Below are 18,766 nucleotides of genomic sequence, written 5' to 3'. Positions count from 1 at the left end.
GATAACCATGTGTTGCTTTCTAAGAATTTTTTCCCTTTGAACAGAAAATATCCTTTTAATTCAAAGAAAAGGATGTTGGGCAGTGAAAATTCTGAGATCATCCCCAGGTTGGTAGGGCAAAGATATCTTTTGGAACCTTCTCAGAGCAGGACTCTACTTTAGATACGAGTCTTGACTCATTGTTTCAGTCAGATGCTGCAAACTGTACACATGGGCCCAGCTGGGACCCCATAGGTCTCACTTGGCCAGCAAAGAGTTTGTCTAAATCTAAGCCCAAGCTTAAAAACTTAAAAACTTAAAAGTCAGATTTCCAGCTTCTCTTAAGAAAAGACAAGAAAGAGGATATTTATCAATACCATCCTTGCATTTCTGCAAGAAACAGTTGTTTGACACAAAATAGTTCTGCCACTTTGTTAAACGGGCCGTGCACTTCGCAGTTTGCACAGTTCCCATCACTCTCCTGTTCCCCTACAAACACTGAGGTCCAATACCAGTTACCATTCAGCACCAAACACCATTTTTCTTCTAGTAGAAAACATCAGTATTTGTGGGTCTTCCAAAGGTGGGAAAATAAAAGAGAAGATCAGCTTACTTTGTTATGCTTGTGCCTGGCTTACCTGCTTCTATTCCCTCACGGGTCTCTGGAGACATTGCCTTTAACCGCAGTAACAGCAGGCCCACCCGCACGGAGCCCTTTGGCTAGGAAAATACATGAGGATTAAGTTGGGAGAGAAAAAGTGGTTGTAAGAAAAGGAGAGGCGGGAGATGATGCTTTTTACTTATCACAAAAATATACAACATATTTCTCATCTTTACGCCCCCTCCCTCCCAAAGAACAAGCATCAGGGGTAAGTGCTGCAGGAATACCGGGTTTGAAGAGCGTGTTCCCTGCAGGCAGAGGGGAGTCCAGAGGCGGGGCTCACAGAGCAGCTCTTGCCCCAAGACTTAAGCGGTGGGAGGGATGTCAGTCTCCGCAGGGAGAATTTCATTACTTCAGGATGGAGTCTGGGACTAAATATTAGAACTCCGACTTACTCTTTCCCATTTGCACTGTTTTCCATGTACCTTCCATTACTCTCTCCACACTTAAATCCTCACAGAGCGGTGGCAGGATAACACGGATACCTCAGGCCCAGCAGCCCGCGTCAGTCACTCCCAACAGGGTCACTTCTGCTGCAATGGAGAGGCGACAAACTTGTGGGCTGCAGACAGAGTCCTAGGCGGGGAGCCCCAGTCCAGTCTGGGTTCTGCCCCTGCTTCTTTCTCCTCTGTGACGTGGAGAAGGACACAAACCTCTCTGAGGCTCTGCTTCCTCGTCTATACATTGTGGGTGGAAATGATTCCATCTTTCCTGCCTTGCAGGACTGTTACGGAAGTTTGATGAAAGGAGGTGAAAATGCAGTTTAATCTGTGACATGCTATTCCAATATGAGACGGTATCCCCAAGAATGTTTGGTATAGAAATGGCATGCAAGTATTTAATACTTTTTTAACATGTTTTTTTAATTTTAAATATATTTTATTTAAAAAATGCCTTTTTAAAAAAGTAATAAACATTATTTAAAAAACAATATTTTGGAATACTTGGAAATTCACAGAAAATTTGCAAAGAGAGTCCAGAGTATTCCCATATGCCTCTCGTCTGGTTTCAGTGTCCCCTGTTGTCATCGTAACTGTGGTACATTCGTCAAAACCAGGAACCCAACACTGGCACCTGCCCATTAGCTAAACACCAGATTTTATTCGAATCCCACTGGTTTTCGCACTGTTGACCTTTTGCTGTTCCAGGTCCCATCCGGGAGCCACAGTGCGTTCATGTAGTTGTCATGTCTTAGTCTCCTGCAGTTTCTCAGTCTTTCCTCATTTGCTTTTTATTGTTTTGACAGCCTGAAGAGTACTGATCAGGTAGGTTGGGGGACATGCCCCCATCTGGGCTGGTCTGCCATGATTAGACTAGGGTTACAGATTTGGGGGAAGGATACTGCAGTGGTGCAGTGCCCTGTCCTCACGTTACATCAGGGTGCCTGGTGATGTCCACTTGGTCACCCGGGAGAAACAATACCGACTGATGTGAGGTCCTCCTTTTATTCCCTGCCTAGTTCACCTCTGGAAAGAACGCTAAGATTAGCGTTTCAGCCAGCTCGCAGAGAACGGGGGGGGAATGAAGAGTTGCCAAAAGAACTTCAAAATGCACAAATTAGTAAGTCTGTCCGTACCTCAGGGTTTACTATGATTCCAGCCACAGGGGTGCCAAGGCGCAGAGCTTCCCGTTGCGGCAAACCTTCCCACTGGGCTGTCGGCAGACGTCACTACTGAGTGACAGCTGAGCTTCTAGCAGGCAGGGTCTGCTGAGGGAGTATTCCCCGCAGGCTGCAGATGCAAGGTGCTACACCAGCTACTTTAAATCTGCCCTGAAAGCATATTTTTAAATTTTAATAATAAAGGTAACACTTATTTGGCTCCTGAGAACTGATCAAGATAAAATGGTGTCTGGGGGGTTTCTGCATTAATTCTAAAATCTGAAGTCTATCTTGGTGGGAATAACTTCTATGTGTTTCCTACTCAGATGGTATCCCTATTCTTGTAATTGTCAGTAAATATGAAGAATTAGAAGATCATAGATATTTTTGCAGACTGTCATGCTTTGTATTTTATCCACAAAGATCGTTAATTGTTAGCTAGAATCGGTGTAAATGAGTAAGGACTATACCTCTCGTGAGCTGAAGTTTTTACTAAGGACTTTGGGATGGTATTAACGTTGTCTTCCCAACAGAATTCAAAGTTCTTTCATATATACGTCCCTGCCAGACTGGATTGGCAGGCAGAATAAGGAAATGGAGGGGGGGGGGGCACAGTACAGAGTCCCACTTGGTGAGAGGAAAGAAAATAGACCAACAGAATCTAACTTTTGAGGGAGTCACCCTCAGATTTCTAGAGTTCAGAGTAAACACGTATTTCATGTTCAATTTTCATTAATTTAGTGTATTAAAATATCAAAGGTTATTTCTATTAGAAAATTTTTTGACTACTGTTTTGTGGCATTATATATGGCATACTGAACAACGAATGCATCAAAATTGGGGTACATTTTGATGATTTTATTTGTATGAAAGTGTTGGTGTTCTGTTTCTTTGTGTGAACATGTTGGTCTATTTGTATGAAAATATCTTCTCTTTTGAAGACAATTTGTGGCAGACATAACAGATTCCATATGAATAATATTTTAAAAAGAAAGCTCATTTTCATTTTATGTAGTAATTCATCTTAAAAAGGTAGATCAAACCTTTCTGTAGGTTTGAATGTGTTGGATTATTTGTTATTAAATGAATTCTAAGATAGTAGAAAAGAAATCTTACTTAAGTAATAGTTTCAAAACCTTTCATTTATTGAGCAGTTACTATGTGTCTGGCACTGTGGGAAGTAACTTTATATATGTTTTCACATCTAGTCTTTAGAATAATACTATGGGAAGATTTTATAATCACCATTTTACAGAAGAAAAATGAGTTTTAGAAAGGCTAAATAACTTAACCGAGATAAGAAAACCAGTACACGGCAGAGCTCAGAATCTGCCCACACTAAACCCTGGCAGGTCTTCCTCACAGGGTGTGTGTCTATGGCTCAATCAAACTCAGATCAATCCTGCTGGTGAAAATAAATCATTATACTATATCTCATACTTCCATTTACCTTTATTATACATCAACACTGCATCTAAGAAAATCTGGAAAATACCCAGACAAAAGCAGACAAACAGAAAACAAAAACCTTTTCTCTTTATTATAAAACAATAAAAGCAATTGGCTTTAGGTTAATTATACAATGTTATGACCGTTAAAATGCCTTGATTCTTTGCTTACTCCTGGTAAACTAATCACATGCTAAAATTCATCTTCAAAGGACAGGTCAGACTGTTACGATAGGTTTGAACATGTTGGAGTTTTTGTTAATGAATTCTAAGACGGCAGAAGAGAGATTCTGCAGAATCTGTCCATGCAAAATCAGCTACTCAAAACTGATGGTTTGGCTTAATTTATCACCTTGGGAAGCTTGATGTCGGGATGTTCTGGCATTCTCTTTTACTGATTAATGCGACAGAACTATTATTAAAGCCTTCGGGGTGTTACTTTTATTAAGAAATACATGGACAAGACATAGGGAAAAGGTTAACCCATGACAAAATGGTGCATCTTCCCACCTGTATCCCTGTTGGAGTTTGTTGGACAGGTTTCTCTCGAACAGTTCGGCTCACTTGCTCCAGCCAGGCATTTCCTGATACTGGTCTGATTGGCTGTTGGTAACCAGGTTAAGCGTCCATGCAGCATTTGTTTGGAGGACAGAACAATAGGATGGTCAGAGCCCTCATGTTACACTGCGGCTTGTCCAAGGTCAAGCAGCAATTTAGCAGCTAGACCAAGCCCAGAACTGGGCGTTCCTGACGTCCACCCTGTGTTTAGATCTCCAGCGGGAGCCTGTGCCACCCCCTTCTCTGCCTCTTTACCAACAAAAATGAAGGTTGGGAACACCAGTCAGAAGCTGCATGCTTATTTTCTGTCTCTTCTGCTTACCTCAAAGGTTCCTTTGCCTTATGCGAACCACGATTCTGTTCCCTGCACCGTAATGGTTTTCTAAACAATATCTAAGCTCAGATAAGACTGGCCAAACTTTTGGATTAAAAGCAGGTGGTAAGTAAAGACTTCACATTTAGCAGTCAGTACATTATACATACTTTCTGATTAAGCATCATGACCATGAAAGAAATAATAGCCACATTTGTAAAAGCGAACACCAAAGAAGAAGAAAAATAAGGTAACTGACAGGAGAGTTCAAGCAAAGTAGAACTTGGGCCTTCTCTCAGCCTAATGCCGTTTTCAATACGCCAGTACTGAACCGTGAATGCTTAATGCATTAGGGGCAGAGACACTGGGACGCTCGTGATGATTGACTGAAAGTCAGCCAAGGTTCAGCTGAAATCTAACTCACCCTTATATCTCGAAGAAAAATTACAGAAGGTCCCATCTTCATTTTGCTGCACTTCTGCCACTAGGCGGCTTCTGGTATAAATAAGCAAATACCTAACATTCAAAAAAAATGATATTTTAATCCAAGTACTACCATTAATTCAAGCTTTATCGCTAACTATTATGAATAAGTTAATTGATTTATTGCACCTCTGGCAAGTGCTTGGATACAATGGTCAACAGTGTTATTAGATAAAGCCAAGACCTTGTATAAATGGGTTATAAAAGAACTGTTATTTGAATCATAGTACAATCAAGATCCAGGCTCTGAATTTGAACTCAGGGCTTTGATTCTACACACGCAGTGTTCTTTCCACAGCTGCTCGCTGTGGGTTTTTCACGACGGGCAGAAGCTGGCTCTGATTGCTCTTAGAAAAGAAATATTTTTGAAGGCAGGGTAGTGGCGTGTTTTATGTATTCTTTTTTAAAACCAGTAGTAAAGTGGACTTTTTAGTTTAATATCTTGGCTCAAAGGATCTCTGAGATGATACGGAACTCATGCTAAATAGATGAAAAGTTGTTCTTTTTAAAGAAGTATCCTTTGGAACATAGTCTGATAATACATTCTGAATAAGTTATGTTTTTAAAAAGCAGACTGGTGTTTGAGCCAGTGAACACCGCAGCGAGGCACAAATCTAAATCCCCCGAGCAAGAGAACGTCTTTTTTTTTTAATTGGGTCGGCGGGGGTGGGGTGGGGGAATCGTTAAGGTGCCTTTGGCCCTGACCCGCCCCAAAGGGTGGACAACAGGGAGCCAGAGGGGGAAAGCTGACTGCTCGGACAGTACAGAGAGAAAGGCTCACGCGTTTCCCAGGGCAGCCTGGAGAGAGGTGGTGAGGGGTTCAGGAAGAGCTGGGCTGCAGGAAGGGGCAATCGAAGCAGGGTCCAGGAAAGGGCCCCCCCTGGCCAGGAATGATGGCAGTAGGCAAAGAGGAGAAAGCAAGCTCTGGAGCACCCCTCACAGCAGGGGCCTCCGGAGAACGAGGCCCACTGAAGCCATTTCAGGTGGATCGCCTGCGGGGATCAATGCAAGCTCTCTTCTGGACCCTCCCTCCTTTAAACCTTTAAAAAAAACCTGACACGGGGCGTGGTCTTACTTTGGAGATAATGAAGAAGAGGTCTTTTACCGCTTGGAGTTCGATATGCGAACCCTGGGAAGAGACCCAGAGCTTAGTGAGAAGACAACAGGGTCCCTCCAAGCAATGGGCAGAAATGTAGGGTCCTCGCTGGATATGGCTTTGAGCAATTAAAGAAGTGCTGAAGAGAAAGTACACCCCAGAACAGGAGGGAACAGGAAGAACAGAGGAGAACTTCAGACCGAATCTAGTTGGTTTTCTACAACATTCCTGACATCCCGATCTGCTCTTTGAGTGAATACTTGATTGTGTTGGAGTTCACAGCAGACCCAGGTCGGAATGCATGTTCCACTTGGGGACAATGCCTGCCCTTCCTTACTCCCACCTGAAAATAAGCTTCTTCATAAGTAATTCTGTCCAGAGGGTTAGTCAGTTATTCTGTGTTTCAGAGAGTTCATTCATTTGATAATTGAATCATATAAGTAATGCAGGTTGTCACTTTTAATCATATAAGTAATGCAGGTTGTTTGAAGAAAGATTAGGAAATACAGATAAGACAAAAGAAAAAAAAAACAACCCTCAGTCTTACCACATTTTAATTGCTTATTTCATCACATAGTAAAAAATTTACTGTGCTAATCAAGGAGTGGCTGATTTGGATAATATATTTCTAGATACCTAGGGATTTCACATTCCAGACTTCTAACTTTTGCTGTATGGAAATACTTCCAAATTGTATTGTATAATTGAGTGCCTTTAAGAAAAACAAAACTACATAATGTAGTTTTTCCTTGATGATGTGATGATAGGGATTCAGACATTCATCTTTTTGTCAAGTATTTGTTCAGCACTGTTTTGTCACCTCCTAGTGGCCTCTGATGAGAGCAGTCCCACACTAAACAGCGCGAGAAGGCTGAACACATGCCAGGGAGACTGGACAGGTGAGGTGACTGCAGTTTCCTGGTCACACGCTCACAGGCTAGGGAAGGAGGGCCCTGCACACCATGCAGGACGCACTTGGGAGCCGAGGGAACCTGAGGGGCAGTGGGAGACAGGCTTGGTGGGAACAAAAGGGTGAAGTGCCCCCTGGTTCCCACAGGAGGATAGGATTGTCTTGTTTGGATAATTCTGTGAGCTGGGAGGGGGATGGACCTCACAGGTTGCGGACCAGGTGGGGTGCAGCTGATCTGGCGTATAGAGGAGCAAGTCTGGTAGGCAGCTTCTCTTTATGGGTGGGGACATTTCTGGCACGAGTGGGGAACTCACAGCAGGACTTGGCGACCTTGGGAGCCTCCAGGACATCACAGCGGCCCACGGAATTCAGGCCTTACAGTGCAAGCACCTGTACGTGTCTAGCAGGATGAGTAAGTAGCTCTTGAAGACCTAAATCAAGTGTGAGATACCCATGCACAGCCAAATAATTATAATGCATTGTTTCAAGCTCATCGTAGAAATAGGTATAAATTCCAAGCTGATCGGAAGCACGGAGGAAGGGCCGGCTAAATGCCTGAAACAGTTGGCCTGAAACATGAAACATCATGTTGAAGATCGGTCACTATACTGGCTTGTTACTGTAGACACTGACCGCGGGTCCGCTAATGCCTCCTCATGGCACATTAATGCCCACGTAGCAGCTGAGTCATCGGACCCATCATTTTCCCATCGCTCACCGGACCCAAGTACCCCATGTCTGTGCTTTCAATGTAAAGACACAGCCCCACCATTTATCCCTCTTTGGAAACAAGCAGAACCACCGAAAATCAGACACACAGCAGTTTCCTTCTCTGTCTCTCTCCTGCTCCCCCGACTCCTGTCTCTGCCATTCTTTCCTTCCTCCCTATTTCCCTCCTTTTCCCTCCCTATTTCTCCTCCACCCAACACTTCTGTTCATCAGCTACATCAACACCTCAATGTCTATCTGCTGACGTAGTCCATGCCGTATACGTCTCTGAATTCTATTTTTAGTCTTTTGTCTTCTGCTTCTTGTCACCTTGCCTATGCTCTTTAGCTTTTAACACACAGAAATATGGATCCTTCAAAGACGCAACTGGCTGAAGAGCAACCTCTTGTCATCCACACGTCCGCTCTTGCTGGCAAGTCAACCAAGGCCAGAATTTTAAGATACAATAGTTGGCAGGTCAACCCAATGCCAACTGCCAAAAATTAGTTCCCCTTTTTCTCCTTGGCCCCATTCATGTGGAACTGGTGTTGCCGACATGTTGGTCTCAAAATAGTAACATCTAATGTAGCGGTAATATCTAATAGTAATAGCTAATCAATACTGGAACGTGTTTCCATTCAGTTTGTGGGTCTCTGCTTGGAGCCAGAACACACCATTCCTCTTGCCCAGCTGCAGCTGGAACAAATTGAGGGAGAAATGTGGCAGGTGGAGACCAAAATACTGTGATTATCACTGATAAGGGCTAACGTGGGGGATGTGGCTTAGAGAGAGGCCCAGGGGCCTGCTCGCGGAGCCCCTGGGCCGGTGGGTTTGCTGGCTCTCAGCCGCAGCTGTGTGGACAAGGGCAGGCCCCAGCCGCAGAGCTGCTCCTGCCCTGCCCGGGGGAGGGGGGGGAATTCACCCCCGAGGAGGAGCAGAGCCCAGGAAGCACATGTGGGGGGCTCCTCCTAGAGTCCCCAGTTGCCCCTGGTGCTCCGATGAGTGGGAAGAAGCCAGGTGCATTTAGGAATAATTTTTCTTGAGGAAGACCGGCTCACTGAAGAGGCATTTCTGCTCTGCCATTTCTTATCTGTGATATGGAATTACTTGCTTTGGAAAAATCAGTGTTTGTTGAACTCCTCTTCGGGTTATAATACCAAATGAAGAGTTTAAATTTTGGCTTTCTTCTGTTAGATCATTATGTTAGTATCTTTGACCCTTGCAGTGCATCTTATTTTGGTGAAGTGGGGTGGGGAGAGGTGAAGTTAAGATTTTTAAATAACAGAAACAAATCTTTGTGAATTCTATCAGAGGCTATGACTGATTGTGGTGAATATTATTATCCACAAAATATAATTCTTATCATTTTCTGTAGAACTCCTTATATTCATCTTTCTACATATTTGGGAAACAGAAAAAAAGCTTTTTTTTTGGAAAAAACCTTTTTTTTGAGGAAGAAAATCCAGAAAATGTAGTCTTAACACTGAAAAAGCCTAAGATGATTCTTGATACTGGAAAAAAACCGAAGAAGAATTTAAAAATAGCAAAAGCATGACACTGAGTCCATATTAAACACAATTATGTGCTGCTTTAAAAATTCATATTGGGTCATGTAGCAAAAATATATATAAAGTGTTATGGACATTTTCCACTCTGATGGCTTCGTGTGAAGTATTTGCTGTGTTAAATGTGATTTAACACCTCACATTTTTTTCTTATGAATAAGTCATTGATTTAAAATTTTGTGTGCCAGTTTTATTCATAAAAGAACGATGTAGAGAAATTATATGGCACTTTGTATGTCCAAAGTCATCTGCAAACTTTAAATGAATAATGCAGACAGCGCCCCAGGGAGCAGGCTGTGGTCTATATGCACCTATTTCCACGAGAGTTCCTGGGGAATGTGTCCTACAAATCACTATGTTTAGCAATTATATATAACTAGACACAGTCAGTTTCTACCGGGAAGAGGGATGTAAGTCTATCAAACACATAAAAGAAAGTTCACAGAAAATGAGAGCAGCAGCCCTTCTGTAATAGGATGTTGGGCTGGCTATGGAAATATGTATAAAAATGGGAGAATGAGCATTCTAAAAGCAGTACATGATTTGAATCACTACTTGAAATGGAGACCAGGAGCCCTGAGAGGTCCCTTGTCCTGTGAGATTTTTTTCCCTGTGTGTAAGATGGACACAATGCAGTAAAATACAGCAGTATTTACTTAAAGTTGTCTTAAGGGATTCATCAAAGGAAAGGGTAGCGAAGGGAGGGAGGGAGGGAGGGAGGATATGGCAAAAAGGAGGAATTTCCATGACCTCAAATTATTTATTTCATACCCTTCTGTACAGGAAACTGTGATGGCAGCTTTCTGGCCGAGGACCGTTTCTTGGCGTACCAGCATCACCAGGTAACAGCTGTATTGGGAGGGAGAACCGAGGACGTCCCGGCCAGGAGAGGTGGGGGCGAAGGTCCCCCCCTGGCTCTGTCGGCGGGCCTCTCCCCCGTCACTCACTCATTCTCCTCTGGACTTCGCACTGTCCCCTGTCTCTCTCGCCGGCCTATGTTCAAGGGGACCCTTCCTGGCCCAGGCCACTTACAATGCTGAGGATTTCTGTCTTTCTTAGAAATTAATACTCAGAGTTAATACTTTTATAAATACTCAGACTAAATAATACTTTTATAATACTCAGAGTTAATACTTTCATAAACTATTTTCATAGCTATTTCTATTTCTATGGCCAGATTTTAAGGAGGGTCCAGTCTTCTCTAAAACGTGACGTGGACAACGGATGCCTGCTGCGGCCACCGTCTTCTGGAGAATGGATTCTCCCTTGGCGCTAGTCTGTCCGTCCTTTCTCCGTTTAGTGCCTCTGTGCTCAGGGTCTAATTCGCTTGCCCGTGGTGCCGGCCCCTGCACTACAAAGGGACAGTTAGTCTGAGTAGCCTAGCAGGCACATGTCTGCTGTCAGTAGCAATGACTCAGACAGCTAAGGTTACTGGTCTACCCCAAGAAATGTCTGCGGGTAACACAGCTGCCTAACGGAGACCCGGGGCAGGCTCTTCCCACTGTTTTACTCCATCACTCTTGGTGCAACGGCTTTTGTCTTCATTCACGTCACCTCCTGGTTGAAAGATGAGCTTCGAGGGGCTCCCACATCCATTTTCTAGGCTGGGAGGAAAAGGACGCGAGTGCGATGGTACCAGCACCCTTCCCTCTCATGTCATGGGCTAGCGCTGTCACATGGCCACCCCAACTTCCAGGGAGATTTCAGCTGCCGCTGCTTCTGCTGGACAGAAGGATAAGGAAGGAGAGGGTTGGAAATGGGCGTTGGATCAACCAAATGACAGCACAGCGTTTGCCACAACGTGAACTGAAGAACTTTTCCCACCCTCCCCAAAGGCCAGAATGCTTGATTCCATGGCATTTCTTACAAATTCCATTATCATTCTCCTTCCCTAATTTCACATAGTACATTCCATTTGTTCAAAAATTAAACACCCACTCTGTGTGCCGCACTAGAACAAGGATAGTGATCACAGTGATATTGATCTGCACATTAATTACCTCAGTTAACGTTCAGCTATGGAGTATCTGTCTTTTATTGCCAAGCCCTGGGACACACTGTTGAGGAACGTGTGTCTCCTGTCCTTGTGCGTCTGCCCTATCTGGACAGCGCTTTAGCAACTCGGAATGCTTTCTGCTACTAAAAGCAGAACAGTCAAATAACAATGACTTAAACCATATTAACAATCCATAATTTACTTTTAAAAAATTCAAAAGAATCTATGTAGCTCTACAACAGTCAGGGTTTATATCTCTGTGATTCCTCTGAACAGTTACGAGAAGGCTGCCACAGGTCCAAACATCTCATCCTTCAAGAATGTGTCCGAAAGGCAGCCGGGACGGTGAGACAACTGTTCTCTCACACTCCCTTCTTTTTATCAGAGAAGACGATCTTCCCCAGAGGCCTTTTCAGCAAACTCACTGGCTAGACCAGGGTCATGTGGCCACCACTAGCTTTCAGGGAGGTTAGGAAAGTATTTAGTGAATAAAGAAGGGGGTTGGGAATTAGTATTATTAGGTGGCTAACCAAGAGTGTTGTCATAGGTGTGCTACAGCTTTCCACACACCTTCACACGCATGGTCTCATGACTCAATGGGACTACTGTCCAAACACCCTAGAAAGTCAAACGTGCAGCAGGAGGCATAACCGGTTTCTGCTGTGTGGGGACTTCTGACTGCTAAGTAATTTAAAGAGCCTCGGGAGGTGCAAATTTAACGCAGGGATTTTAAAGCTATTTTGGCAAAATGCAATTTGCCTATGAAACAGGCATACAAGAACCCAAGGAATAATTAAGAAGATTTTATACTTTGCGAAAATAACTACAAAGTGGAATGACGAAAGAAACCCGGATACTGGATTCTAGGCTCAGCTCTGCTAAGATAGTGCAAGGGTTCTGGGCCTCTGCTTCCTCATCTGCAAAATGATGTACTTGAACAAAATCAGATGACCCCTAAACTTCTCAAACATGAGTATCTATATAATCGTGATGCTAGAAGTCCTGAGCTAGAAGAGTATTAAAAATCATCTATTCCAATCTCTTTACACAAATGAAGTAACTGAGACTGCAGAGGTCACCATTTGTCCAGATTCACTCATCGAACTCGGACATATGAGTCTTAGCATGTAACACAGTATGTTTTCACAATCGCTACTGCCTCCTGATGTATTTTTAAAAAATTTCAGCCTCTTTTTCTGTCTTCTTTTTCATTTTAGAGCTTCTTCAATAGCTTTTGCTCTGTTTAATAGAATGAAAATAATGAGATTTCAAAAAACCCACTTTTTAGCTGTAAGGTCTTAGGCAAATTACCTTTCTGTAAAATAATTATTGCACTGTTTTCATGTTTTGTCTTCTTTTTTGAGGACTAGCTAATCTATTAAGAAAAGTTAACATAGCGCCTGACAAGAACTTAATCCCAGCCATTCATCTCAGTGCTTTAAACCCCTCCAGTCTTGAGAAAAGCACCCTAAACCAATTTCCCAGTGGGTCGTGTGGAGGGTGTCTGAATGTCATGATCATTATTTTGTCTTCGTACAGTTGTATCTTCTACCTTCACATTACCTAGATCTGCAGGTTCTGCGTTAACAGCTAAGGGTGTGGTCCACCACGGGAAGTCAGATCAGTCAGTATTACGCTGGACCTGAGCTCAGCAACTAGTGATTTGTACAAGGCAAATTTAAATCATTTAAGTCCAGGATTCTGAATCTGGAATCCATGGATGGGTTGCAGGGGAACGGCGCTGCGTCCTGGCCGCACGCTCCCCGGTGACATTTCACTGCAACAGGTTTTCTCTACCTCAGCACCACTGGCATTCCCCAGTCCTGTCCTGTACACTGTCCCCGTGCACTTAGCAGCATCCTTAGCCTGTGACCATTGGATGCTAGTGCCCCTCCATGATCATGACAATCAAAACCATCTCCAGACTTTGCCAACTGGTCCCTGGGTTGGGGGGAGGGGGCATAATCTCCCTTCTCCCCTTTGAAAACCATTGTGACTAAGCTTCCTCTGCACGTGCTTTCCCTCCCTTTTTCTCTGGGAGATTTATCAGTTTCATCATATTGTTAAAAGGTATATTACCTCAAAAGAGTTGCTACCAATTACTCAAAGCCTTTCAAAACAAGAATGAAAAAACACATATCCTCAGCTGTAGTGGAAAAAATACATGCCATCGTGGCTAATTAAAATGCCGAAATTTGGAAATTTACTATCAAATAGGTACCTACCCATTTGTTAACTTTGAACGTCTAGAAAACCACTTTGCAAACTGTGTCAGGGAATCAATCTGCTGCACAGACTGCTACTCCCAGATGGCAGGATTCCTAAAATACTGTCTTCAGCGCAGGCTCCCACATCCTGTACCGAATGTAGCTCCCAACTTCCAAAGGGGTCGGTGCTAACGACGAGCAAAAGCACACCTCCGTTCAGAGGGGACCTCAAATCCGCGGCTTCTCCGGAACGAGACCCACCGGTACTAGTTCGCAGGACTGATTGGAGGCAGGGCTGTGGGGCAGGGAAGGGGGGAGGAGGGAGGGCAGGGACGGACATGCCTGGGAAGAGGCTCCCGAGCGCGGGGTCTCCCGGGAGAGGCTCGCGGCCGCAGCCCCCCGCCTCTCGCCGGGTCTGCAGGGGCGCTGCCGGCGGGTCCGGGCCGCGGTTCCCCGGAGCGCGCTGGCCTCGCCCCCGCCGCGAAGGGCCCGCCCGGGTCTCCGAAGCCCCGGAGGGTCGCCTCGCCGCGCTGGAAGCCCTCCCCAGCTAGAGCCAAGTCGGTAGGAAACCGGAGCCTACGCCCCCAATGCCGGACCCGAGAGGCAGGCCGGGAGCGGGTCGCGGCCCCCGTGGCCCCTCGGGAGCCCCCGAGAAGCAACTTTGTCCCCGGAGCCCCGCTGGCCCCGCGGAGGCAGCGGCGCGGGGGGAGGGCGGGCGGGCGGCCGGGGCGGCGGGGGTCCCGGGCTCGGGCGCGGGGGGCGGGCTCCGCGCGGGGCGGGGCCAGCCGGCCGGGGCCCGGGGTCCGCGCCCGCCGCCCGCGCCGCAGCGCCCCGCCCGGCCTCCGCCCGCCCGGCCTCCGCTCCGCCGCCGCGGCTCCCGGCGGGCCCGAGTCTGCGGCCGAGGGCGGCCTCGCGCGGATGCTGCGCCGGAGGGGCGGCGAGCGGGGTGCGCCCCGGTCCCGGAGAGCAGGCGGCCGGCCGTCAGGTGCGTGCGAGGCCGGCGGAGCCCCGGGCCGCCGCTGCCGTCGGGGCGCGGGCGGGGGGCGCCCCCGGGGCCTTCCCCGGCCCGCCTCGGGCGGACGCACCAAGTTCGGCGGCCGGGGCGCGCGCTGCGGGCCAGGCCCGGAGAGAGCGGCCGGAGCGGCCGGCTGGCCCGGCGCGGGGCGGGTGGGCCGGCAGGGGCGGGCGCGGGGTCCGCTGCGGCCGGCCGCCCGCGCAGGGCGCCGGGGGTGCCGGCTCGGGCCTCCGTTCACTCAGGGCAAGTGTGGGCGGCGGTGCGGGGCGCTTTTGGAAAGGCAGCGAGGGGGGACGGCAGTGCACGTGGAGCCTTTTGAATGACTGGGGTTGCATGTAGTGCAGGCACGTACGGATCACTTTTCAGATGAGACACCGACAGGCATTCGGCGGGAGAGATGGTTCCAGCAACTTTGTTGGAACCAACCAGTCAACGTTGCGGATCCGAGACTAAGTCATACGAGGCTTTCTTTCACTCACACCAGGGCAGGATAGTTAAGACTGGAGGGGTTCACAAGTGCTGCTGAACGAGTCCTGGGAGGGCCTCATGGTTCCATCCATTCTGTACCCGGACAGTGTGTAAATGTTTGTTGAATCTGTGGTCCTGTGCAGTTGTGAAAGTTATCCTAATTGTTTTATTTGGGCTCATGCAGAGGGTTATTGCCCCTGAAGGGACACAGAAAAGTTGCCACAAATTCTAAGCCTGACCTTGCAGGCCAAATACTAAACTATAGTATAGTTCATTTTATTATAATATTTGGGATTATGTTTATTGCCAATGTAAAAATGCTACATTACTTTTGATGTGGGTTTATGAAATGAATTCACTGGCTTGGCAAATAGAAGTCATGCATTAGTTTAAGTAAATAGCGGTCAGAGTGAATTTGGGAGCATTTATAGGAGACACAGACGTGTAAAATCTTTGAGCTGGTTTGGTGAAACTTGAATGACAGAGAAGTTTATAGAGAGAATTAGTCTTTCCCACTTTTGAAGTGTGAGGCAAGTTCGAAGGTTTATTAATTGAAAGTTAATTGGTGTTCCCACTTCTCTAAAAACATTTAACTTTTAACATTTTTCATTGTCTCACCAGGGACCATCAATCATCTTTACTACAGAGGATGGGAAGTTGATGGACAGTAAGACTGAAGATCGAAGAGGTTAACAGACACCCTCATTACGCAGCAGAGGACTCCCCGCAGGGCCCTGGGGGTTTCCCGCGTCGGCCCCTGCTGCAATCCCAGAGCAGGGACTTGGGCTGCTCATTGCCCTACCTGGTGAAGCATGGCACCCAGCCTGACTTGCACCGGGGTGATCTGGGCGTTGCTCTCATTTCTCTGTGCTGTCACCTCCTGCGTGGGGTTCTTCATGCCTTACTGGCTGTGGGGCTCACAGCTGGGCAAGCCCGTGTCCTTCGGCACTTTCCGGAGGTGCTCATACCCTGTGCATGATGAGAGCCGGCAGATGATGGTGATGGTGGAGGAATGCGGGCGCTACGCCTCGTTCCAGGGCATCCCCAGCGCGGAGTGGAGGATCTGCACCATCGTGACGGGCCTGGGCTGTGGCCTCCTCCTCCTGGTGGCCCTCACTGCCCTCATGGGCTGCTGTGTGTCGGAGCTCATCTCCAGGACTGTGGGAAGAGTGGCTGGAGGAATTCAGTTTCTGGGGGGTAAGTGACTGCGGAACTTGAGTTGTTTACCAGAATCCCAAAGCAATGTGGAAAATTGTGTTCTGGTTGTCTACCGAGATTATAACTGACATCTTTGAATGCTTGGGAGAAATAGACATGGGATGGCTTTGGCGATGGATTGCCAGAGTCAAAGGTTTTTACTGGAATTGCTTTTACAACTTCTAAGAGCTCTTAATTTCTGTACATCCTTGGACATACATGCTGCACTGGTTTTCTGGGTACCACCTGTGTGAGGCAGTCAGCACCGAGGTCGTTTATAATGTAGTAGGGGAGACAGTTTGGAGTTTAGAATTTCTTGTTCTTCGTGGTCAACGTAAGCAATTAGATGATCTGCATCTTATCGGAATCCTCGGGTATTTAGAGGTGGAGACTTCATGGAAAAGTGGAAAAGGTTTTGATTCAACCTTGTCACCATAAGTGGGGGACTTTAATACTCTTTGGTGGATCTGAACTTGAACCTTGCCCAATCTTAAACTATATTTCCAAATAATTGATTACTGTTTGAAATGAGAGATCAGTATTACATTAACAACTATGCTACAGGGATAGCTCTAGGCTTCATTACCTTGCTGTGATTTATCTTGCCTGGATGCTCTTTCTAATGGAGAAAAGGACACCAAATCCTTGTCCCAAATGGACTGGACAGTCTCACTAACACCAGAAAAGGTCTGATTTTTACTTGGGTTTCCTCCACGTATTGCTTCAGTATTTCTGATCATATGGTTTTAATTACACTTTATTTATTTTCCACTGGGCTTTCCACCTCCATTCTTCAACTTGACAGGCCGAACTTGTCTGATTTATAATCCAGCCTAGTGAAATATGACAGCCTCCTTAGATAGCATGGAGTCAGGGGAAACAGGAAGCCAGGAAAATACATAAAATGTACTTGTAACTTCATTACAAAGTAAAAGCCTGTTACTCTTCCATTTGGTGTTTTCTTACAGCCATTTGTGAAGAATCCAGAAGAAAAAAATCTTTTAAATAAGTAGTTCTGAGACAGACTCTGTATATTACTTTAGATTACTTAACATAAGACTTTGAAGTAACGTTTCAACTGAGAAAATTCTTGGGCTAAAAATGCAAGTGGTAAAAAAGTGTCTTTGTTTTGAAAGAAGAGAGAGAGTTGTTCGCAGTTCTTTATTTCCTTAGTGGATGTAACTTTGTTCTCGTCTGTTTTGTTTTGTTTTTTTCCCCTGTGGTTCGCCTCTCTGTCCACCCAGGGGACAATGTGGGGGACTTCGCTGCCCTTCCTTCCCTTTCTTACTGCCCCAGTGTCCAGCCTGGAGTGGAAGCCCTGCGGATGGCAGGGATGTTCGTACAGAGATACAGGAAAATGACGAAGCAGCCTGAAGAGGTTTCCGTTGAGAGTTGCAGTTTGAACATCCAGAGTTTGAACACTTGTTGATACCACAGATCTTAAGGAGATAACTAATGCCAGGAGTATTTAAATTTTTTTTCTTTTAAGAATAACTCAATTCGCTGTTTCACTTGGCTCAGGAAAAGTGCTGACGTAGGTTCGCTTCTCCCCTTATGGTAAATATCCCTTTCCGTCCTCTCTTCATCTTCGCGCAGGGACTGCCGTTATTTCTGGCAGAACAGGAAAATGCTTACAAAGAGAAATCAGCTTTTATTGATTATTTTTAAACGTGTAATGGAAGGCAACAGGAAGTGCATCCGAGACCCATGAGATTTATGCTTTCCTCTCTCGTCTCTGTATAGATTTTTTTGGAATTATATAGAACTAACTGTTCTACTTTACAGAAAACTCAAGAGGAAAGACCATTGGGGAAGTTACATATATTTTTAAAAGGACCTTTTTTTTTCTCTGTACTTGCTTTTCATGAGCTGTGGCTTGGTAGGAGTTATGGACACCAAGCGAAGGATGCGGTTTATTACTAGCAGTTAGTTGCCTTAGTCTCATTTTGCATGACTGGCAAAAAATAATTTTGGGTGTAAAACCTAGAGGGCTTTTCTGATTCGAACCTCTTGAGGGTACACGTAAATACATCCCATTGTCCAAGATAGTAATGAATTTAGAATTAAAAAATAACTTCAATTATGGAAAAGGAGTTGGAAAATCTGTGGTTAATCACTATCTTTTAAGGGCAAGCCAGTTGACCAAAAAAAAAAATGCTTCAAAAAATTGCTCCTCTTGTTCTGTTCAGAATTGTTTGTGTTTTTATTCCCAAAAACTTAAGTGGCAAGTCATTTTATTTGTGAAATTTTTCATAAAATGGGTGGGTTTCATAAAGACCGCAAAATAGCAAACCAGCGTGTTTGATAAATTCCATCAATGGCAGAGCGTCAGAATTATCATCAGCCTCCAAGGAACTCTGTTACAAGGCGGTTCTCTTGCTAAAACATGATTCACCCAGAAGGGTTATGTTTAGCTAAAGTTAGAGCTGCTCCAGGACCAGCTGGAAGTGGCAGAAAGGCAGAGCGCAGAGGCATCCCGCTCCACTGGCCTGCTGTGCGCCGGGGGCGCACATATGGTCCAGCGTCAGGCAGTACATCCCCCGCGGTACTTTGGAACCAGTT

At 45.8% G+C, this 18,766-nt stretch overlaps 1 protein-coding gene across 3 annotated transcripts in view; it reads left to right on the top strand.

Moving 5' to 3' along the window:
* Window positions 1-13,656: 13,656 nt before the first annotated feature.
* The window catches only part of LHFPL6 (LHFPL tetraspan subfamily member 6), a 142,063-nt gene continuing 136,953 nt past the window's right edge, over window positions 13,657-18,766 (top strand). Inside the window, exons 1-2 of one of the 3 annotated variants that reach the window (XM_073229689.1) lie at window positions 13,657-13,787; window positions 15,629-16,204. In XM_073229689.1, coding sequence (XP_073085790.1) covers window positions 15,820-16,204 — 385 coding nt within the window. In that variant the 5' untranslated portion in view covers window positions 13,657-13,787; window positions 15,629-15,819. Of the gene's footprint in view, window positions 13,788-13,840; window positions 14,086-14,340; window positions 14,510-15,628; window positions 16,205-18,766 lie in introns of those variants that run through there. The other 2 variants (XM_073229688.1, XM_073229685.1) reach the window with 2 other exon arrangements.

This window comes from Manis javanica, chromosome 1 (assembly GCF_040802235.1).
Source record: "Manis javanica isolate MJ-LG chromosome 1, MJ_LKY, whole genome shotgun sequence".
Taxonomy (NCBI): domain Eukaryota; kingdom Metazoa; phylum Chordata; class Mammalia; order Pholidota; family Manidae; genus Manis; species Manis javanica.
The sequence above is the reverse complement of the archived record's forward strand: the minus strand, read 5'-3'. Positions and strand labels throughout refer to the sequence as shown.